The sequence below is a fragment of the Neovison vison genome, chromosome 13, assembly GCF_020171115.1.
Source record: "Neovison vison isolate M4711 chromosome 13, ASM_NN_V1, whole genome shotgun sequence".
NCBI classification, from domain to species: domain Eukaryota; kingdom Metazoa; phylum Chordata; class Mammalia; order Carnivora; family Mustelidae; genus Neogale; species Neogale vison.
In genome coordinates, this window is record NC_058103.1 from 147,934,897 (window position 1) to 147,958,689 (window position 23,793).

Here is a 23,793-nt window from a genome sequence, read left to right on the forward strand (position 1 = left end):
AACTATGGGAAACTTCATTTCATTTAGATTTTTTTCTAGGTTTTCAACATTTCATATAATGAAAATATATTAACTTTTTCAGATTATAAAAGCGTATTTTTAAAGGTCACTACAACAACCCAGGCAGGAAATGAGGGCCTGAAATAGAACAACAGTAGAGAAGACAACTATAAAGTAGAAGAGACAACGGAAATAACAAATCTGATGGCTAATCGGATAGGACAGGAAGGGGTGATCAAAGATGACTCCTGGATTCTTAACAATGGTGATGGAGCAGATGGCAGTGACAGTCACAGAAACAGGAGGAAGGAGAACAGGTGTGTGGGAAAAGGAGATGAATTTTACTTTTATTATATGGAGTTTTATTTTATTTTATTTTATTTATTTGACAGAGAGAGTCACAGTGAGAAAGGGAACACAAGCAGGGGGAGTGAGAGAGGGACAAGCAGATTTCGTGCCGAGCAAGGAGCCCGATGCGGGGCTCGATACCAGGACTCTGAGATCATAACCTAACTGAAGCAGATGTTTAATGACTGAGCCACCCAGGCGGTCCCATAACATGGAGTTTCAAGTGCCCCGTCAATATTCAGATGATGTCCAGTGTAGGGAGAAAACAAGAGTCTAGATTTCAGGGAAGAAAGCTGGATGAGACATGAAAAGATTTAAAAATTCAGATACAGGAGTGCCTATATCTGTATCAGCGGGTTAAGCATCTGCCTTCAGCTCAGGTCATGATTTCAGGGTCCTGGGATGGAGCCCCACATCGGGTTCTCAGCTAAAGGCAATCACTCAGCTTAACCAACTGTGCCACCCAGGCACCCCAATAAATCAATCTTAAAAATGGGGTGCCTGGGTGGCTCAGTGGGTTAAGCATCTGCCTTCAGCTTAGGTCATGATCTCAGGGTCCTGGGATTGAGGCCCACATTGGCCTCTCTGCTCAGCAGGGAGCCTGCTTCTCCATCTCTCTCTGCCTGCTTCTCTGCCTACATGTGATCTCTCTCTCTCTGTCAAATAAATAAATCTTTTAAAAAATAAGAAAAAGGGGTTAATGGGTGGCTCAGTGGGTTAAAGCTGCTGCCTTCAGCTCAGGTCCTGATGCCAGGGTCCTGGGATCGAGCCCCACATCGGGCTCTCTGCTCTCAGCAAGGAGCCTGCTTCCCCCCTCTCTGCCTCTCTGCCTACTTGTGATCGCCCTCTCTGTCAAATAAATAAATAAAATCTTAAAAAACATAAGAAAAAAATAAATCTTAAAAACAAAAACAAAACAGTGTGCAGTGAGAGGACCATTAAAGAAATACACTGGGGGCCACTTTTTAAACTTTAAAAGTTATTAGTAAACTTTTTACCACTGCCTGACTAAAATTTTAAAATGAACACATCAATTGTAAATTTTATAAGAAGCTATACATAGACCACTTAAATATTTTTAAACTGACTTCAGCTCTACAAAGGGGAAAAGAAGGTTTTGAACATTCACTGAAACTCCAGTTAGAAAATAAATAACAAAGTATTTGCCTTCACCTGGAACTAATATAACACTATGTGTTAAATATTGGAATTTAAAAAAAAAATATATATATATATATATTTTTTAAAGTTATTTGTTTTTATCCCCAGTGACTTCACAAAAGTCCTAAAAGTGGATTCTCAGTTAACCTGAACCCTCTGAGGCATATTCAGTTCCAGGTAATTATTATATTCCTCGAAGTTACATGAAACCCAGGCCGCCTGGTTTTACTCGGTCACCCAGTCATGCACGTTACCTTTCTCTAATGACTGCTCCTTCTAGTCTTGACCAGATTCCCTCTCACTAGGACCTGGTCTCTTTTAATTTTCCTCTCTTTATTCCATATTGGTAATCAGAAAAGCTTAGTATACAAATAAACCTACTTGCGAAATAACTTGTCCAAACACCACTTTTAAGCCCCAATTTCCAGCCGCAGCAGAAGGGAACCGTTTTCAGGACCACTGTGTTGAACAGGTCCTCAGCCGAATCCCTTGCTCACTCCAACATCCCCAGCTTACAGGCTATTAGACTGTCCTTAAGCATCTCCACTGAAGGGAACTCAATCTGAAATAATCCCAGAAGAATCCCTAAAAGAAGCCTCCCCTGGGCCCTCGGTCTCTCCACCTTTTCCCCACAGTGCCAATTAGTGTGGCTTCTCCTTCTGTCAGTGTTTGAAGCCGAAGCTCTCCACTGAATTTAAAACTGTCTGGCAACTTGGGGCCACGTCTCTGTACTCCCAGAGAAGTACATTAAATGCTTTCCCAGCTTGTAAAATACATACATGCCTTTGGATCTGTCAAGTCACAGCTAGATGTGTTCACCAATAAACACAGAACAAAGGTATGAGTAAGAGTAGGCGTAAGGTAAGCGTAAGACGCTGGAGAGCCAGTGCCTTGCTGGGGAAGCACTTGATGCCGATGTATGCAAATCCCAAGGTGACAATGAAGGAACCAAACTGATCTTGTTAAGGGCAATGTACTGTTATCTAAGCTGTAGATGACGTTAATGATTATTTTATATTTATACACAGCTATCTCCAGAAAAGATCTGAAATAGCTTGTATAAGTAAGCCCCAAATTAGACGAAACTATAATGATTCAATTATACAACCAAGTGGTAATTCTCCAAAAAGGAGTTAGTTACTAAATCTGGTTTTTAAACCACCAGAGTATGAGTTCAAGGGTAGAGAAGGAAATACAGTGGGCAAAGATTCAGTACTGTCACTTTAAGAGGCAGCACTAATGTCTTCAAAATTCCAGAAGTCTGTTTAGAAGTGATATTTAAAGGTCAGCAGGAAGCCTGGAAATAATTAGTGATGCTTCTGTACTGACACTGAGAACATGCTGCAGAAAAACTCTTAATTAATTTGTCGAGATGATACCTAATCTAGCAAACTAACAACTAATAGCCAGCCCAATGTATCAAAATGAGGAATATAAGAAGACAGAATTATCTCAGGAAAATACAGCACATTGGAACACTTTCTTACAAGATGTGCCAAAAATAAAACTCACATAGTAAACGTTTTGGAGAAAAGTCTTGAGCCTGTTGGGGGTCTGAATCCTAAGTGACTAACAAGGCTGCGCATTTCTCACAGTTGAAAAATGGTAACTGATTTTCTCTCGGGCCCGAAAGCATGGTTTCCCCAAAAATACAATAGTTATCCAATTTCTCATTTTTTTCCTCAAGTAATGCCATGCAATTCTATGCCTTGAAAAGAAAAATTGTTACCTGAGCACCACTACAATTGGACTTTCACTTCCAGTTATGACCATTAGCCCCTTCCAGATCATTAGTGCCGACGAGACAATCATTCCAAAATTTAGGACTTGATAATACAGCTGTAAGAACAAAAGAGAAGAAAGGAGATCCATAATTATCCCCACTCAAGAAAGCAACTGAGTAGTATCAATTTAAAAGTTTAACAAAGAAAATGTTTCAGGTAGTACTATTACGGCAGCTGAAGTTCTATGACATTCTTTAAAATTACATTAAAAATTAAAACTAAAAATTAAATTCTTTAAATTACACCGTCAGCATCCAGCACAGCCGATAACCCTTATCACCCAATAACCCTTCTCCCATTTGGTCGCTCAATGTGCTACCATTACATAATAACTTGTGTTCAAAACTCTTCACAGATGTTTTAATTTAGTTTTCACCACAATTCACCTTAAGTTCAATCACATCTGTGATACCTACCACTGTTTCTCAACTCCTGTAGGACTTACTTTTCTACAGTGTTTATCCCTTGACAACAATGGGCTATTCCATGATTTAACTCCCCTCCTCATCTTACAGTTGAGGAAGCTTAGGGTCAGAAAGAGAAAATGGCTTCGCCAAAGTCATACAGCGGGTCAGTTACATAATTAGGACTTGAAAGCCAGCCTTTTCTGTCTTACTACATTTCTACTACTAGACAAATTTTAAGATTCTACCTCAAAAAGCAGGTATGACACCAGAAAGGCATTTCAGGTGAGAGAAATAATGGGAGCTTACCATGTTGGACTAAGGCCGAGTAAGAGGATGATTGACTCATTTTTTGTTGTTTTAAAAAATATACGTGCATGTGGACATTCTATAAGACAACTATTCTAGTCTTCAAAAATTCAATGTCATGAAAATAAAGGTAGGAGACTGTTCTAGATCAAAAAGGACTATCGAGACATAACCAAATGTAAGGCATAAACTTTGGATCTTGGTTCAAAAGAACAAAATGCATGTAAGAAAAAAAATCCCAACTATTGAAGACATTTTGCCTGGCTGGCTTAGTTGGTAGAGCAAGTGACTACTGATCTCGGGGTCGCCAGCTCAAGCCCTGTACTGGCCATAGCAGGGATTACTTAAAAAAAAAAAAAAAAAAAAAAGGACATGTTTTGGGGTCAGTTGGGGAAACTCAAACATGAAAGGACAGCAGGAAATAAGTGTTAATTTTCTTAGGTATGATAACAGTATTATGGTTATGTAGGATACTGCATGCTAGCAGTAGTTAGCCAACAGGAGTAGTTGGGGGTAAACTGTCGTATGTGCAACCCATTTGAAACAATTCAGAAAAAAAATTGTATGCACACGTAAGTACACATGGAGCAAATACGGCAAAATGCTAACAACTGCTGAATCTATGTGGCACAGCTTACAGGTGTTTGTGTACTATTCTTTCAAGTTTTTTCAGCCTTATTGAAATATAATTGACAAATACAAATGCAAGGTTTTTGTTTTTTGTTTTTTGTTTTTTTTTAAAGATTTTATTTATTTAGTTGAGAGAGAGAGAGACAGTGAGAGAGAGCACTAGCGAGGAGAAGGTCAGAGAGCGAAGCAGACTCCCCATGGAGCTGGGAGCCCGATGCGGGACTCGATCCCGGGACTCCAGGATCACGCCCTGAGCCGAAGGCAGTCGTCCAACCAACTGAGCCACCCAGGCGTCCCTGGTTTTTTTTTTGAAGTAGGATACATGCCGCATGTGGGGCTTAAACTCAAAACCCTGAGATCAAGAGTTGCATGCTCTACCAACTAAGCCAGCCAGGTGCCTCCAAAGTGTAGGATATTTCAAGTGTATAACATGAGGGGGTGTCTGGGTGGCTCAGCTGATTAAATGTTTGACTTCTGATTTCAGCTAAGGTCATGATCTCAGGGTCCTGGTTTTGAGCCCTACATTAGGCTCCGTGCTGGGCATGGAGCCTGCTTGGGATTCTCTCTCTTCCTCTCCCTTTGCCCCTCCCTCCCCACCCTCCATAAGTGGATCTTTAAAAAAAAAAAAAAAAAAAAGGATAGACATGATGATCCGATATATGTATACCCTGTAAAAGGGTTCCCCCATGGAGGGGGAACACATCCACCACCTCACATAACAGCCCCTTCTGGCAGGGAGGGAGGTTAGGTCTTTAGATTTTTCTTGAAACAAAGGTACAGGGGTGCCTGGGTAGCTCAGTCGTTAAACGGCTGCCTTCGGCCCGGGTCATGATCCTGGAGTACTGGGATCCAGCCCTGAATTGGGCTGCTTGCTCAGCATGGAGCCGGCTTCTCCCTCTCCCTCTCCCCCCACCCCCTGCTTGTCCACGCTCTCTCTCCTCTCTCTCTGTCAAATAAATAAATGAAATCTTAAAAAAAAAAAAAAAAAAAGAAAGAAAGAAACAAAGGTATAAAAAACTGGAAGAACATAAATCTTTGAGTGGGGCTCAATACTAGCCCATCTGGGGCTACAATACTAGCCCATTTGGTGTTATTTTGTTTATCTGTATTTACAATTTTTATTTCTATCAAAATATAATTTAAAAACCAGCCATTTGGGGCACCTGAGTGGCTCAGTGGGTTAAAGCCTCTGGCTTTGGCTCGGGTCATGGTCCTGGGGTCCTGGGATCGAGCCCTGCATCGGGCGCTCTGCTCAGCGGGAAGCCTGCTTCCTCCTCTCTCTCTGCCTGCCTCTCTGCCTGCTTGTGATCTCTGTCTGTCAAATAAATAAATAAATAACATCTTTAAAAAAAAAAAAAGCCATTATCCTGGTCTTGGGAGGCCACCCCAACAATCATTTTTGTTTCTTTTAACTATTTCTTGTGCTATTTACCCTCATACTCCTAAAAACTAATTTTACTCCTATTTTGGTTGCCCTAGATGAAAATATGAACACTTTCTAACAGATACAAATATTTCCTATTCTTTGAGTAATGGAGTAATAGGAGCATACAGGTATAATCTGATACCTAGTTTGACATTCCCAACTGGGGACATTTCTTCCCATTCACAGGGAAGGAAACTGAGGCACAGAGAGGTTAAGTGGTATGCTCATAGCTGCACAGCTATTGGCAGGCAAAGCAGCAACTATCAGAACGCACGTCTCCTAAATTCTACCTCTTCAAGATGGTAGCTTTTTTTAAAAGATCAAAAAAAAAAAAAAATGGTCCTCTCACTCAGAAAACAGAATTGAGGAAGTGGAGGGAGAGGTTAGAAGCAAGAAAGCTAATTTCTAAGAAGTAATTCTGGCTAACCAGTGGATACACAGACAGGAATCCAGCTAAAGGTCCTACCTTCCAAGCTTTTGATCCTGAAAAATCACCTACAGTATTGGTTAGAACAGCAAAATCTGGACCCCACCCGAGTCTCTGGGGGGAAGGGCTGTGAGATTCCACATAACTACCAAATATAAAATATAGCTCCATGATTCCTTACCTGGTGGTCAGACAGGTTTCTTATTTCAAAACCAGCCAGATTCTGAAAAGGTAACCCTTACATGTACCACCTATTCACATAACATCCCTGACAGGGTCTACGGCAATATTCCATAACCAACCATGATAATATTTCTGCAGCAAAACGTTAAAAATTCACACTGACATAAGTAAAATCTAAAAATAGCCACATGTCTATCATTCAGGTCTGTTTCATTGATGAAAATCTTTCCATTTTCAGAAGGGTACTGAGGTAACGTTCTCAGAACAGGTATGGGATACCTAATAACTATTCTTTATGAGAAAAACGAAAGACAAAAATTACAACTTCGGGACGCCTGGGTGGCGCAGTTGGTTGGACGATTGCCTTCGGCTCAGGGCGTGATCCTGGAGTCCCGGGATCGAGTCCCACATCGGGCTCCCAGCTCCATGGGGAGTCTGCTTCGCTCTCTGACCTTCTTCCCTCTCATGCTCTCTCTCACTGTCTCTCTCTCTCAAATAAATAAATAAAATCTTTAAAAAAAAAAAAAAATTACAACTTCCCAGGTCCCTGCAAGGAGGTCACTATTCTCCTCCCCATAATTAGCCTTCTCTAATACTACCTTTCACTACAGAGTCATTGTTGTGAAATGTATCTAATCACCAAAATCACCACCATCATTCCTCTTAGTGAGAAAGAGGTTAAAAGTCCCTTGCTGTGTATACCTGGTATGTTCCTTAAAATGTGCCTGCCTGCACACTGCTAAGTCAGTCTGTGAGCCAAAGCCGAGACAGAAGCACACTATTTGATGAAACAAATACTGCAAAAGTCTCTTTCTGGTATTAGCAGAAATAAGGTGGCGGCTACCTAACCTCTTACCGTCTGACAACATCATGCTAACTATTAATAAGACATTGTGACATATGTAGAAAAACAACCACAGAAGTGAATAGCCCTGTCACTGTCTCTAAGAAGTGACTGGAACAATTTGCTCTTCAGTGCTCAAGGTGAAACTAGAAAAGAATGTTATTAAAATCAATCAAAGCAGGAGCGTTGGGTAGCTCAGCTGGTTCATCGTTGATCTTGGAGTCCTGGGACTGAGCCCCACATTGGGCTCCCTGCTCAGTGGGAAGCCTTCTTCTCCCTCCGCCTCTGCCCCTCCCCCTGCTGATTCTCTCTCTCTCTCAAATAAATAAATAAAATCTTTAAAAAAAAAAAATCAGCTCTTGGTAAGCATGGTTATGGGGATTTGTGTGTGCTATTTTACTTTTGTAGTTTTAGGAAGCAGAACCCTCCCCTGCAAGTTCTGTGACAATTTAAAACACTGTAAGAGGGGCGCCTGGGTGGCTCAGTGGGTTAAGCCGCTGCCTTCGGCTCAGGTCATGATCTCAGGGTCCTGGGATCGAGTCCCATATCAGGCTCTCTGCTCGGTGGGGAGCCTGCTTCCTCCTCTCTCTCTCTGCCTGCCTCTCTGCCTACTTGTAATCTCTCTCTGTTGAATAAATAAATAAAATCTTTAAAAAATAAATAAATAAAATAAAACACTGTAAGAAATAAGTAACAAGAGTTTTAAAAAATGTTGGACAGAAAATACAGCAAAATAAAAGCTGACAAATTTATCAGCCATAATCTGGAAGTCATGTACTGTGCATTTATCTACTATAGTTATCAAATACCCCATTATATTTCCTATTCTTGCAAGAGATATTTGAAGTGCAACGCATAGGTTATTTTCATAGAAGTCACACTTGCAGCAATCCAGCAAAGACAGAAGTGACCATGGAAGCAAAAATGTGACTCAGACCTACAGAATTACGGCTGGCCTAAGTTTTCTACTCCTCTTAAGACCTCAAAGGAAGAGACTCCTCAATCCATAACCACAATTCTCCTGCTTCCTAAGTCACAAAAGAGGAAGCGATTAGAAGCTGGGGTTATGAAAGGCAGATACCTCCACAGCAACTAGAAGTAAAACTGATGTTGTTGGAAAAACTGAAGCATATTCAGAGTATCTGCCATTAGTATGGACCAATAAAGTCACTGACAGTCCCAGTGATGATCTTAAATAATAATAGTAAAACAAAAAAATCCTGAATATCTAAACAGGCATAATATCATTAACAGAAGACAGATTTCATTTAAAAAATCTGGTCAGGGGCACCTGGGTGGCTCAGTGGGTTAAGCCACTGCCTTCGGCTCAGGTCATGATCTCAGGGTCCTGGGATCAAGTCCCGCATCGGGCTCCCTGCTCAGCAGGGAGCCTGCTTCCCTCTCTCTCTCTCTCTGCCTGCCTCTCTGTCTACTGTGATCTCTCTCTGTCAAATAAATAAATTAAATCTTTTAAAAAATAAATAAATAAATAATAAATAAAAAAATAAAAAATCTGCTCAATCTTTTGGGACACCTGGGTGGCTCAGCCAGTTAAGCATCTATCTTCGGCTCAGGTTATGATTTGAGGTTCCTGGGATGGAGCCCCACGTTGGGCTTCCTGGGCTTCTTGCTCAGAGGGGAACTGGTTCCTCCCTTTCCCTCTGCCATTCCCGATTGTGCTCTCCTGCTCACTCTCTCTCAAATAAGTAAAATCTTGGGGCGCCTGGGTGGCTCAGTGGGTTAAGTCGCTGCCTTCGGCTCAGGTCATGATCTCAGGGTCCTGGGATCAAGCCCCGCATCGGGCTCTCTGCTCAGCAGGGAGCCTGCTTCCTCCTCTCTCTCTGCCTGCCTCTCTGCCTACTTGTGATCTCTCTCTGTCAAATAAATAAATAAAATCTTAAAAAAAAAAATAAGTAAAATCTTTTTTAAAAAATTGGGGGGGGGGCTGGGTGGCTCAGTGGGTAAAGCCTCTGCCTTTGGCTCCAGGTCATGATCCCAGGGTCCTGGGATCGAGCCCCAAGTCGGGCTCTCTGCTCAGTGGCGAGCCTGCTTCCTCCTCTCTCTCTGCCTGCCTCTCTGCCTATTTGTGATCTCTGTCAAATTAATAAAATCTTAAAAAAAAAAAATTGGGGGGACGCCTGGGTAGCTGAGTTGGTTAAAGCAGCTGCCTTTGGCTCAGGTCATGATCCCAGGGTCCTGGGATCCAGCCCCACATTGGGGTCCTTGCTTCACGGGGAGCCTGCTTCTCCCTCTCTCTCTGCTGCCCCCTCACTTATGGTTCACTCTCGCTCTCTCTCAAATAAATAAATAAATAAAACCTTTAAAAAATTTTTTTTTAAAAAACGTAATTGACTAAAGCAAAAATAGGGGCACCTGGGTGGTGCAGTCGATTGGGCATCCAACTCTTGGTTTTGGCTCAGGTCGTGGTCTCAAGGTCGTGGATCCAGCCGTACTTGGGCTCTGCATTCAGCACAGAGTCTGGGATTCTCCCTTTCCTTCTGGCCCAGCCCAGCTTGTGTGTGCTCTCTCTCTCTCAATAAATAAATAAATCTTTAAAAAAAAATAATAAAGCATGATAACAATAAGGTATTCTGGCAACATGTACAGAGGTAAAATACACAACAGCACAAAGGCCAGAGGAGGGGAAATAGAAATATAGTACTGCAATGCTTTCATACTATACATGAAGTCATATAATAGAAATTGAAGATAGGCTGAGGCAAGTTAAAAAAAAAAACAAAAACAAAAAACACATGATGGGACGCCTGGGTGGCACAGTCAGTTAAGCATCCAACTCTTGGTTTTGGCTTGGGTCGTGATCTCAGGGTCAGGAGATGGAGTCCTGCGTGGGGCTCTGCTTGGGACTCTCTCTGCCCAGCTTCTCCCCCCAAAGTAAATTAAGTCTTTAAAAAAAAAAGAAGATAAACCTTAAAACAAACAAATAAGGTATACCAAACAATACAACAAAAGAAATAAAATGGAAACATTGGGAAAAAAAAAAAACTCAACTAATCCAAAATAGGCAGAAAAAAGAGGAATAGGGAACAATAAACAAAGGGGAGAAATAGAAAATTAAGATGGGAAATTCTTAAACACACTAATAATCACATAAAAAATAATGACCTAAGTATCATACTTTAAAAAGTAACTATTGTCCAATTAGATTAGGAAAAGAAGCTCAATTATACATTGCCTACAAGAAATGCATTCTTTTTTTTTTTTTAAGATTTTATTTATTTATTTGACAGAGAGAGATCACAAGTAGGCAGAGAGGCAGGCAGAGAGAGAGAGAGGAGGAAGCAGGCTCCCTGCTGAGCAGAGAGCCTGATGTGGGACTCGATCCCAGGACCCTGAGATCATGACCTGAGCCAAAGGCAGCGGCTTAACCCACTGAGCCACCCAGACGCCCCAAAATGCATTCTAAATATAGATACAAATATTGTAAAAGTAAAAAGACAGGAAATCATACCATGCTAACATTAATCAAAAGAAAACTGAAGATCAGACAGATGGATCAAGTGGCCATATTAATATTACAAAAAGCAGATTTTTTAAAAAGATTTTATTTATTTATTTGACAGAGAGATCACAAGTAGGCAGAAGAGTCAGGCAGAGAGAAAGAAAGGAGGAAGCAGGCTCCCTGCCGAGCAGAGAGCCCGATGCGGGACTTGGTCCCAGGACCCTGAGATCATGACCTGAGCTGAAGGCAGAGACTTAACCCACTGTGCCACCCAGGCGCCCCCACAAAGCAGATTTTATAGTAAGTAATATTACCAAGAATACGAGGGTCATTTCATAATGATAAAGAGGTGAGTTCACCATTAAGACATACTCTTAAACATCTATGCAACTAATAACTTCAAAATACAGGAAACAAATACTGACAGAACTGCAAGTAGAAACAGACAAATCCACCACAGTTGTGGTTAGAAATTTCCAAATCCCAGGGCACCTGCGTGCCTCAGTCAGTTAAGCATCTGCCTTCAGCTCAGGTCATTATTCAGGGTCCTGGGACTGAGTCCAGCATTGGGCTCCTTGCTCAGGAAGGAGCCTTCCAAGGACCCTGCTTCCCCCCAACCCTCGCTCTGCCTGCTGGTCCCTCTCCTTGTGCTCACTCTCTCTCTGTCTCGGTCAAATAGATAAAAATAAAAATAAAAAAAAAGAAGAAGAAATTTCCAAACCTCTCTATCAATACTGATACAGCAAGACAGAAAATCATTAAGGATAAAGAAAAGGTGAACAACACTTCCAACCAATTTTACCTAATCGGTATTTACAGAACATTTTGCCCATTGGCAGATACACATTCCTTTTAGGTCTACATTGAATGTTTACCAAGATAGACCATATTCAGGACCATAAAAGAAGTCTTAATAAACAGAAAAGGATTTGCATTATGCCAAGCGTATTATCCAATCACCATGGAATGAAAACAGGAATCAGTAACAGAAAGACACCTGAACCCCCCTCCAATATTTAAAAATCAAATAACAGATTTCTAAATAACCCAGAGTAAAAGAAGAACTCAAAAAAAAGAAAGTATTCTGACCTGAATAAAAATGAAAATACATCAAAATCTGTGGGATGCACCTAAAATGCTAAACAGAAGGAATTTTATAGCAATAAAGGCCTATGTTAAGAAAAAAAGAAAAGTCTCAAATTACATGTTGTATTTTTGTTTATATTCAGTTCAAATTATTTTGTAACTTCTCTTGTGATTCTTCTTTGACCCCATAGGTTGTTTTGAAACTGTTTAATTTCCAAATATCTGTACACGTCCTAAATTAAGCTTCTACCTTAAAACAAAAGAAAAAGCATATGAAACCCAAAGTAACTCACTGCAAGCGAACACAAAAAATAAGAGGGGCGCCTCGGTGGCTCAGGCAGGTAAGCATCTGCCTTCAGCTCAGGTCATGATCCTGGAGTCATAAGATCGAGCCCCAGGGACAGAACCCCACGTCAGGCTCCCTATTCATCAAGAAGCCTGCTTCTCCCTCTGCCCCACCCCTCTTGCTTGTGTGTGCGCTCTCGCTCTCTCTCTCTCATGCTCTCCCAAACAAATACAACCTTAAAAACCAAAAATAGAAAAACCAGAAAGGATACAGAAAACATGAGTACCATCAACCAACTAAACACCTAGAAAACACTCCACCCAACAGAGCAGAATACACATTCTTTTCAAACACACATGAAGCATTCTCCAGGGATCAGGCTCTTGACGTAGAAAAAAAGAGCCTCAAATTTTAAAAGATTGTGGTCATAAAAACTATGCTTTCCAACCACAATGGAATTAAATTAGAAATCAGCACTGGAAAGAATTTGGAAAATCTACAGATATTCAGAAATTAAACAACATTTTTCTAGATAACCTGTGGGTCAAAAAAGAGATCACAAGGGAAATCATAAAATATTTTGAGAACCGAGTGTAAACAAAAACACGACGTATCAAAATTTATGGAATGAAGCTAAAGCACTGCTTTGAGGGAAATTTATAGCTTTAAATACATGTATCAGAAAAGATTTTAAATCAATAACCCAAGATTCCACTTTAAGAAACTAGAAAACATAGCAAACTAAACACACAGCAACCAGGAAAGAAATACAGCTTAGTTTTAAAATATATATATAGTTTTTTTTTAAATCTTAAAAAAAAAAGAAAATATGGTTGAGACAATACATTTTATGTGTATTTCACCACAATTTTTAAAAATTATGCTAAATGAAAGTAGCCTGCTGCAAAAGACTACGTTTTAGATTATTCCATTTATACAAACTATCCAGCTAAAGCAAACTGTAAGAGACAGAAAGCAGATTAGTAGGTGCTGGGGGCTGGGAATGGCAACAGGCATCAACTGTAAAAGGGCACAAAGGATCTTTCTGGAATGATGGAAATGTTCTAAAACTGGTTTGTAGTGATTGTTGCACGATTCTAGAAATGTACTGAAAAAATGAACTATACACTTAAAATGGGTGAATTTTATAAACTATATGTTAATAAAGCTTTTTTAAAAGGATTTTACTTATTTACTTGTCAGAGAGAGCGCGCGCGCACGCACAAGCTGGGGGAATGACAGGCACAGGGAGAAGCAGGCTCCCCACTCAGCAGGGACCCTGATGTGGGACTCGATCCCAGGACCTTGGGATCGTGACCTAAGCCGAGATAGACACTTACTGACTGAGCCACCCAAGTACCCCAAAGCTTTTTTTTTTTAAAGCACACACACACAAAATAGAAGCAGAATGTGAAAGGCCTCAGAGTAAAGGAGGTCTTTTTAATTGACCTGAAATCCAGAAGCTATAAAGAAAATACAGGTAAATGTGACTACCAAAACAAAATAAAAAAGCAAACAATAATCAAAAAACCCTACAACTATGCATGGCAAATTATACTATCAGTCAAAAGACAGATGACAAACTCTGAGAAAATATTTACCATGATATGGAAACAAAAGACCAATCTCCCCATAAACAACTCTGAGAAATCAGTAAGAAAATAATCACCCAAAAAAGGAAAATAGGCAAAGGCTTATGAACTGCTAGTTCACGGAAAATGAAGTAAAAATGACCTCCAAATCATATGAAAATACACTCAACCAAGCCCAGACTAAGGGAAATACAAAGTAGAACTATCTCGCGGTACCACTCTTCACTTACTAGAGCAGCAGAAACTCAAAGCTGGAAAGCGTACAATGCCGGCAAGGCTACAGGAAAAAGTCACTTTCACTTTTTAAATTTTTGAACAATGTAAATATAATATCTACTCATCACTCATTAAACTACTCATTACAAAATGGGTAAAAACAAACTTATTTCAACTACCTTAGTTGTCTCTCTGAGGCATCTGATTAACTGTCTCACCCCCTGGTTTGTTACATCAGACCCGTAAAGACAAGTGTTCTAAGATCCAACCTTGGTTCTTTTCTCTTCCCATCCTGCATGCAATCTTGTCTCTTTGTGGCTTCAATGACAATATATATGCTGATGACACCCAAATCTCTATCTTCTTATCACACCACATACATTCCCTAGGTAAATCCATTCAGTTACTTACTGAAAATCACCCCAATGTTACACACACCGTAAATTCAGCAGGTCCAAAGCTGAACTCAATCCCTTTCCTCAATTCTCTTCCTTCTTCCACACTCTCCAGCATAGCGACTGGTGCCATCATCAGCTCGAGGCCTCTGGATTTCACCTCCCCAACACCTCTCACCTCCGTCTGTGGGCTCCCTGTCGCTGCTGCTTTATCAGGTCTTGTTTCCTCTCACCAAGATGAAAATAATTCCACAGGTTAACAGTTCTACCTCTAGACTTGCATCCATATAACTCATCTGCCTATGTATTATTTTTTTAAGGTTAAAATGAAATTATTGTACTGTCTGCTCCAATTTTTTTTTTTTTAAAGATTTGTCAGACAGAGAGAGAGCACACAAGCAGGGGGAGTGACAGGCAGAGGGAGAGGGAGAAGTAGGCTCCCTGAGAAGTGAGGAGCATGATGCGGGGCTCGATTCCAGGACTCCGGGACCATGAGTCAAAGGCAGACACCCAACCGACTGAGCCACCCAGGCGCCCCTGTCGGCTCCATTTCTCACGACTTATAAAGTCTGAACTCCTCAGCGTTAAAGGCCTTCCATGATTTGGTCCTTGCTGCCCTCTTCAACCTCACTCCTTGCCACGAGTGATATTCCAGGCCCGTAATCATAATCATAATCTAGCTTAGAATGCGGGATATCACAGCCCCTCAACAATACTACTCCATGTGGCAATCAAAACCACAAGGTACTTTTTTTTTTCCCCCAAAGTAGGCTTCATGCCCAGCATGGAGCCCAACATGGGGCCCAAATCACAATCCTGAGATCAAGACCTGAGTGGAGATCAAAAGTCAGAACACTCAACTGACTGATCCACCTGCACCCCAGTGCATATTCTTACTTAGGTCTTAATGATGAAAATCAGGGGTTAGGTGCCCTTTCTTAGTAAGACAATCAGCTTCTAGAAATGCCAACTTAAAAGAGGCTCATTCCATGTTTTTGTGACAATTCCCTATCTCTGAGGACCCCTGCAGCAAGAGAAATAAGACCACTAGGTATGCTTTTGTTAACAAGGCTTACTCGAAGGCTGCATCAGCTCTAGAGCTTTCTATCAAAATCTGGTCAAGGGGACCCTTGACTGGCCTTCCATTCCAGAGTAAATTTGTTTACTATATTGATGATGTCAGACTGACGACTTGGTAGCTGAACCTCGTGACCTAGATTCCCTGGTAAAATACATATACAGCCAGAGTGTGGGAAATAAATTCCACAAAAATTCCCGACCCAGTGAAAATTCTTGGGGTCGGGTGGTCCCTGCTAAGATATCCCTCCGAAGACAAAGGCTAAGTTGCTGCATCTGGTTCCTGCTACCACTAATAAACAAAGCCTAGGGGGCCTCTCTGGATTTGGGAGGCAACATATACCTCATTTGGGTGAACTACTCGTCTCTTACCCAGTAAACGCATTCTGAGCCAGTTCTGAGTGGAGCTCCACAACAGGTCTGAGCTGCCATGAAAGCTGTTCTAGCACTTGGGCCATATGACCTAGATGTCATGGTGACTGAAGTATCTGTGACACACAGGGAGCCTCTGGCCATTCTCTATAGGTGAAATGACAGTACAGGTCTTTGAATTAGGGACGGAGCTATGCTATGCTCTGAACCATTCTCTTGAGTAATAGCTTCTAGCTTGTTACTAAGTTCTAGTAGAGATCGCGCAGTTGATCACAGGTCACCAAGTTACCATGTGACCTGAACGCCAAGGCTTGAACTGGATGTTGCCAGATACACCAAGCCATGAAGCTGGGCATTCACAAGGCACTCCACCGTCAAGTGGGAGTGGTCTGTACAAGTCTGGGCTTGAGCAGGTCCTGAAGACGTAAGTAAACTGTATGAGCAAGAGACGCAGACACTCACAGTTACGCTCATGTTACACTGCTTCACCTCTCTCCTCCTATACCTGTCACCTCCTGGGGAGCTCCCTATGGCCAGCTGACTAAGGTAGACTTTGGGTTCTACATGAACCATCTAGCACCACCTGAAAACAGCTGTGGCATTACACGCCCACTCAGAGTTGTCCACCAGGGCCTGTGATTAAGGGACAACCCCTCAGCCAGCAGAACTTTGAGTGATACAACAGTTGTTCATTTTACCCGGAATGAGAGATGACCACAGGTGCGGCTTTAACTGATTCAGGAGTGACCAGCAGTGTGGCTGGACGGCCAGGGACTTAGAAGGGACAAGACTGAAAAGCCAGAGACAAGAAGTTTGGGGAAGAGGTATATTGAATGAGCTCTCCAAGCAGGTACTCAGCATGCGAAGACAGCTGGGTTCCATATAAAAGTTCACCAAAGAATGACGTCAGCAGAGCAGGATCTTAATGCTTAGGTAGATAAAATTCCCTATTCTCTGGATATCAGTCCCCCACTCTACCCAGCTACTCCTGTCTTGCACAGTGATCAAAATGGCTGTCTGTAGCAACCAAGCTGAAGGTTAGCAACATGGATTTTCACTCACCAAAACCAACTTGGTTCTAGCCATGATGAGTGCCTAGTCTGCCAACTGCAAAAACTCAACAATGACACCACTCCTGATGCTGGTTCAATTCCATCATGGGAAGGGCAGCAATTTCTCCTTACTAGAATATATTCTGGAAATGGATCTGTCTTCTTTGTCCTTGGTATTTGTCAAACCACCATCCATGAACTAATGGAATGCCTTATTTCCCCATCATGGTATCCCATTCAACACTGCGTGTGATCAGGAAACTTATTTTATGGAAAATTAGAGCTCTGCCCCAATCCAAAGGTCTGTGCTATCACTTCACCATTTCCATTTTATGGAAAATTAGAGGCATACAGGCCGTGAAACTCACTGGTCTTACTATGTCTCCCATTACCTTGAAAGAACAGCAGAACAGTAGGCTAGTTATCCGTTCACTGTCTGGGAGCTCCAAATCCATCCTTGTGTTACCTAAGCAGATTCTTTCCCAACTGGCTCAATGATGTTACGTTTTATTAATAAAAGGCATGAGGGGGACCACTGCAAGGTGATGAAAGGGCTTCTCCTATCAGTTCCATGTTTTATTTCACACAGTAGCAAGCGCATCTGTGTGCAGGTCTGACAGGGCTCAGTTACTATCACAGTCTGCTGCTGGCCACATGATCTCCGGCAAGCTTCTCAGCCTCCCGGCGGGCCACTGCTGTGGACCAGCTCCAGCTCACTGCCATGCAAATGTCACTGCCACGGCAGAGCGCATGTTCCCACACCCTCTCCAAAGAGGTCTGACTCTCGGGCTTGGGAGGGGGGTTGGAGAGAGGTTATTTTCTTATTCCTTTCCACTCCCTCATCCTAGAGGGTAGTAGTTGTTTTCTGGATATGCTATTTCCTGAACCTCTTATGAGTGCTCTTGTACCCGTTTTTAGTAGTTAACCATCTTTTACTCGTTAATGGTTTTTTAAAAATATTAAACTTGTCTCTGTTCAATTACTGATAAGGTTTCTACCCTCTGAGTGATACAGATGGTCTTTTGAGAATAGTTACAGCACCAGCAGCACTTTGTGGCGCTGGGATGATGTCTAACGCCTTCCAGTATATTCTGAACCAGAAACGAACCTATGGGATTATTTCTTCGACAGGTACAATTCAGGAGTCTGGAATTAAAGGGTGACTGGGATGCCTGGGTGGCTCAGTTAGTTGTGCGCTTGTCTCAGATCACGAGCTCAGGGTCCTGGGATGGAGTCCCACACTGGGCTCCTTGCTCAGGGGGGAACCTACTTCTCCCTCTGCCTACCAATCCCCCTGTTTGTGTTCGCACTCTCTCTGACAAATACATAGAATCTTTTAAAAGAAAATGGAATTAAAGGGTGAGAATGGGAGCGATCCTTCTCACTATAACCCCAATAATCCGCTAGTGAAAATTCTGCTTTCTATTTTTACAACTTTGGGTGATGCTGGCTTAGAAATTTTTATTCCCAAAGGAAATATCCTTCCATCAGGGGACACAATGGTTCCATTAAACTGGAAGTCAAGACTACTACCTAGCCACTTTGGGCTTCTCGTGCCAGTGAACCAAATGCAAAGGCTGGGGGTTATTTACTGGCAAGGGTGACTGATGCTGACTTTCTGAAAAAAATAAGACTGTTTCTAAATAATGAGGGAAGTGAGTATAACTGGACTACAGAATCCTCTGAGGCCTCTTAGTCCTCTCATGTCCTGTGATAAAAGTTAGTGAAAACTACAACAATCCACTTCAGGCAGGACTACTCTTGACATTAACCATTCAGTAATGAAGGTTTGGGTCACTCCGCCAAACAAGAAACTATGACCACTTGAGCTCTTGCTAAGAGCAGAAGGTTTATGGCAATTTTTAAAAATATTTTATTTATTTATTTGACAGAGATCACAAGTAGGCAGAGAGGCAGGCAGATGGAGAGAGAGGGGGAGGAAGCAGGCTCCCTGGGGAGCAGAGAGCCTGATGCAGGGCTGGATCCCAGGACCCTGGGATCACAACCTGAGCCGAAAGCAGAGGCTTTAACCCACTGAGCCACCCAGGAACCCCAGATTATGGATTTTTTTTTTTTTTAAAGGAGAGAGTCTTTTTTTTTTTTTTTTTAAGATTTTTTATTTTTTATTTGACAGACAGAGATCACAAGCAGGCAGAGAGGCAGGCAGAGAGAGGAAGGAAAGCAGGCTCCTTGCTGAGCAGAGAGCCTGATGCGGGGCTCGATCCCACGACCCTGAGATCATGATCTGAGCCGAAGGCAGAGGCTTTATCCCACTGAGCCACCCAGGCGCCCCAGATTATGGAATTCTTTTTTTTTTTTTTTTAAAAGATTTTTATTTTATTTATTTGAGAGAGAGACAGTGAGAGAGAGCATGAGCGAGGAGAAGGTCAGAGAGTGAAGCAGACTCCCCATGGAGCTGGGAGCCTGATGTGGGACTCGATCCCGGGACTCCAGGATCACGCCCTGAGCCGGAGGCAGTCGTCCAACCAACTGCGCCACCCAGGCGTCCCCAGATTATGGAATTCTTAATGGAAGAAAGAATACAGCTAAAACCACATGACCAATTACTGAAACAAAGGACAGCTGCATATTAGACAGAAGCCTAACTTGGCCTTTACCTTTATTTGAAAAATTAAATACAATTAGAAGAGGTGTATACAGTTGCCGACTGGACAAAGGGTAGACTACAGCAGTTTTGCTCCTCGCTAACTTGGTTGGCTAAGATCCCTGTAGGGCTCTGGGGTAAAGTTGGCCAAAAAAGGAAATGTGCCCAAGATCTGGAAGGTGAAAGGGAAGCAGCTGCGACTATGCTGAAGGCCACTGTGGTTAGAGGTGGTGAGCAACAGACGTCAAGAGCCTACCTCAATCTGGTTTGTCCTCGCTGCCTCCTGTCCACGCCCGGCTCTTCCGGCTGGCTGACAGAGCCTGACGCAGAGGCAGCAGACACCCCCACTTCATCTACTCTCCTTCCGGGCGGTCCCACTCCATCAGCAAGACAAGGAATCCATCCCCAGATGCCGTGGGAGGCTTGCCTTTGTCCGCCCACAACAGTGCTTCAGAAACGCTGGTTAATGACATTTCTCTGATTCTCCGTCTCTCAGTTTTAGACTATTACTTACCCAGCTTCTCCCACAATTGTGTAAGATCTAATTCCTACGACAAATCCTTAATTCCATAACAGTCATAGCGGTTCTGCTTCCAGACTAAACTTGGACCGGATAAACCATGTTTTTCGGATAAAGCTTTCTATCTCTGTGCACAAGCTGTGTTTGATACCACACGTCACCTTGTTCCCTGAAGTCAGAAAAGACAACTCTTTAACGTTAAAATCACAATTTCTGCGTAACTTGTAGGCTTGTGCCATTTGGCCACGGGAATGAACTATCATGCTTGTCTTTGTGTCCTTAGAGAGGAATATTACGAAAAAGACCCCCCCAAACTCAGAAATATGAACTATCTAGAAACCATTGCCAATAAATGCCTTAATCCTTACTATGGTGCTATATTCCAGATTTTGCTTGAAGTTACATAGGATAAAGAGTGGTTTTTGGATGCTTGAGAATATGCTCATGGACGGTAAGTACATTTTATAATTTACTTGGGATTTCCCTGTCTATTGAGACAGAAGTTAGTATTTCTACACTGAAACTTGAAAGTTATTTACTGAATGCAGACACCCTGTCAATAACATTTTTCAGATCCTAAATAAAACTATTAGTTTTCAAAAATCTGGATAGATCTGTCCTCTGCACGTATATTCCACCTATTTGTTGCACACTTACTCGTATTTGGTTGAAGACTAAGAAAAATCTCCTAGGTTTCTGTGTGCTTTACTGGAGGGCCAACTTATTTTAAAAAAAATTATCGAAGCTATCTAGAATTCAATCAGGTATCATTACAACAGCCACTAGGAGTTGAGTAATCCTAAGCGATAAGAAGATATAAAAAGAATGAAGGATTCCACTAAGTCCTAAGGTCTTTAGATTTAGGCAGGAAGACATACAGATAATTAAAATCCAAAGAAATGCAAAATTCAATCAAGTAATATGAGGAGCTAATAAGCAAATATCATGAAAGTTGGATTCATCTCATCAGGGCTCAAACATGAATCTAAATAAATAAATAAACTCTTAAAAAGGAGGGGGGGGGCACCTGGGTGGCTCAGTGGGTTAAAGCCTCTGCCTTAGACTCAGGTCATGATCCCAGGGTCCTGGCATCGAGCCCCGCATCAGGCTCTCTGCTCAGCGGGGAGCCTGTTCCCCCTCCCCCACCTGCCTCTCTACTTGTGATCTCTGTCAAATAAATAAACTCTTTAAAAAAACAAAACAAAAAATAACATGAATCTAGTCACATCCTGGCCAATATCCTCTGGTGATTAAGAATTCTCAGCAAGGGGTGCCTAGGGAGCTCAGTGGGTTAAAGCCTCTGCATTCCGCTCAGGTCATGATCCCAGGACCCTGGGATCAAGCCCCGCATTGGGCTCTTTGCTCAGCAGGGAGTCTGCTTCTCCCTCTCTCTGCCTGCCTCTCTACTTGTGATCTCTCTCTGTCAAATAAAATCTTTAAAAAAAAAAAAAGAATTCTCAGCAAGCAGAGAAGACAATCCCAAAAATTACATGTGAAAGCAACCTAAAAGTTATTCGGCATGACATACTCATTTTCTTAGCAGGTAAACATCTTTTAACCCAAGGAAAATTTGTAATTAAGAACAGAAATGCGGGGCGCCTGGGTGGCTCAGTGGGTTAAGCCGCTGCCTTCGGCTCGGGTCATGATCTCAGGGTCTTGGGATCGAGTCCCGCATCGGGGTCTCTGCTCAGCAGGGAGCTTGCTTCCCTTCCTCTCTCTCTGCCTGCCTCTCTGTCTACTTGTGATCTCTCTCTGTCAAATAAATAAATAAATAAAAATCTTTAAAAAAAAAAAGAACAGAAATGCTTAAAGGAAATGATGTATAGTGTTAATATTTTAATGTTAAAAACTCTGTGCATGTTTAGTGTTTTAAGTACTTAAAAATTTTTGAGGGGGCGCCTGGGTGGCTCAGTGGGTTAAGCCGCTGCCTTCGGCTCAGGTCGTGATCTCAGGGTCCTGGGATCGAGTCCCACATCGGGCTCTCTGCTCGGCAGGGAGCCTGCTTCCTCCTCTCTCTCTCTGCTTGCCTCTCTGCCTACTTGTGATCTCTCTCTCTGTCAAATAAATAAATAAGTAAAAATCTTTAAAAAAAAATTTTTTTAAGAGAATTTGCCCTATTAAAGTAATAGGTCAGATTTGCAGTTTCAATTTGAAATATATAATCAATTGTTGCAGATTTATTATTTTAATCAGAAAGTTTACTATCTATACAGAATTGAACCATTTCAGAAAACTTAAGTAGCCCCAGACACATAAATATATAAGTATGCAGTGGTTTGTTGAATAATGGATAAGGAAATTTTTAAATTCATAGTATTTTTAAGATGCTTGTTTGTAAATTAGCCCAAATATTCAAAGGCCCTTAAAACGGACTGTTAAAATTTCCTATACTTTCTTCTTCTTTCTTTCGTCGTCAGGCTTCCTGCTTGGTGGGAAGCCTGCTTCTCCCTCTCCCACTCCCCCTGCTTGTGTTCCTGCTTCTGCTCTCTATCAAATAAATAAAATCCTAAAAAAAGATTTTAGGGAAGCCTGGGTGGCTCAGTTCTTGAGTGTCTGCCTTCAGCTCAGGTCATGATCTCAGGGTCCTAGGATTGAGCCCTGTGTTGGGCTCCCTGCTCAGCAGGAGGCCCGCTTCTCCCTCTTCCACTCCCCCTGCTTGTGTTTCCTCTCTCGCTGTGTCTCCCTCTGTCAAATAAATAAATAAAGTCTTTTAAAAAAATTTTAGCTTTTACAAACTGAACATCATAGTTTAAAATGAAAGATAACTATAAACGGGTTTTTCTGGACACAAAGGCCACCTCAATGGGCATCAAAAAACTAACTTATTACCAGGGGTACCTGGCTGGCTCAGTCGGTAGAGCATATGACTCTTGATCTTGGGATTGTTAAGTCTGACCCCCACACTAGGTATAGAGATTACTTAAAAATAAAATCTTAAAAACAAAAACAAAAACTAACCTATAACCAGTCAATCTGCCAAATTTTCAGTTTTACAAGCTGTGTTGTTAAGCAATGTTATTAAAAATAAGTACGATTAAATTACATTAAAAACAAAAAAAAAATTACATTAAAAACAAAGATAATAAATAATTTAAATGCCTCAGTTCCTGGCTACTTTACTACATTTTCTCATCATCTACGTGCTTGAGGTTATTTTTTCTATGTTATCTCTAAGGTGGAAGGTTTAGTTGCATGCTACCTCCTTTCTTCCTAATTCCAGATTCAGTGACGTCATGTTAGTAGTGTGAAATCAGCCATGTTGCGTGTATCTGCCATGGAAATAGGCAAACTTGATCAATCAGGGTTTCATGGATTAAGAAAAGCCTCAGGGAAACAGTGACCCCATACTTCAGTAAAGGAGCCACACACCAAAGGGGAGAAGACAAATGAAATAGTACACAAGTGCTAAAAGGACTGCAGAGCTCACCTTATATCCTAGGACAGTCCATAAAGACTCACAAAGAACACAAGAGGAGTTCTCCAGACAGCTGAGAATGCGATGTTTGAATAGAACAAGGTTCACAGAAACAGTGACATGAAATATGTAGGAAAAGTAAACTGGGACAAGACTGAAACAGTGAGAAATGGCAGCCTGTAACCGACTGGGACTTACAGC

General features: G+C 41.8%; 1 protein-coding gene across 1 annotated transcript in view; it reads right to left on the reverse strand.

Moving 5' to 3' along the window:
• SEC11A (SEC11 homolog A, signal peptidase complex subunit) overlaps positions 1 to 23,793 on the reverse strand; it is a 41,039-nt gene that overhangs the window by 15,024 nt on the left and 2,222 nt on the right. Inside the window, exon 2 of the mRNA XM_044229799.1 lies at positions 3,239 to 3,348. Coding sequence (XP_044085734.1) covers positions 3,239 to 3,348 — 110 coding nt within the window. The remainder of the gene's footprint in view (positions 1 to 3,238; positions 3,349 to 23,793) is intronic.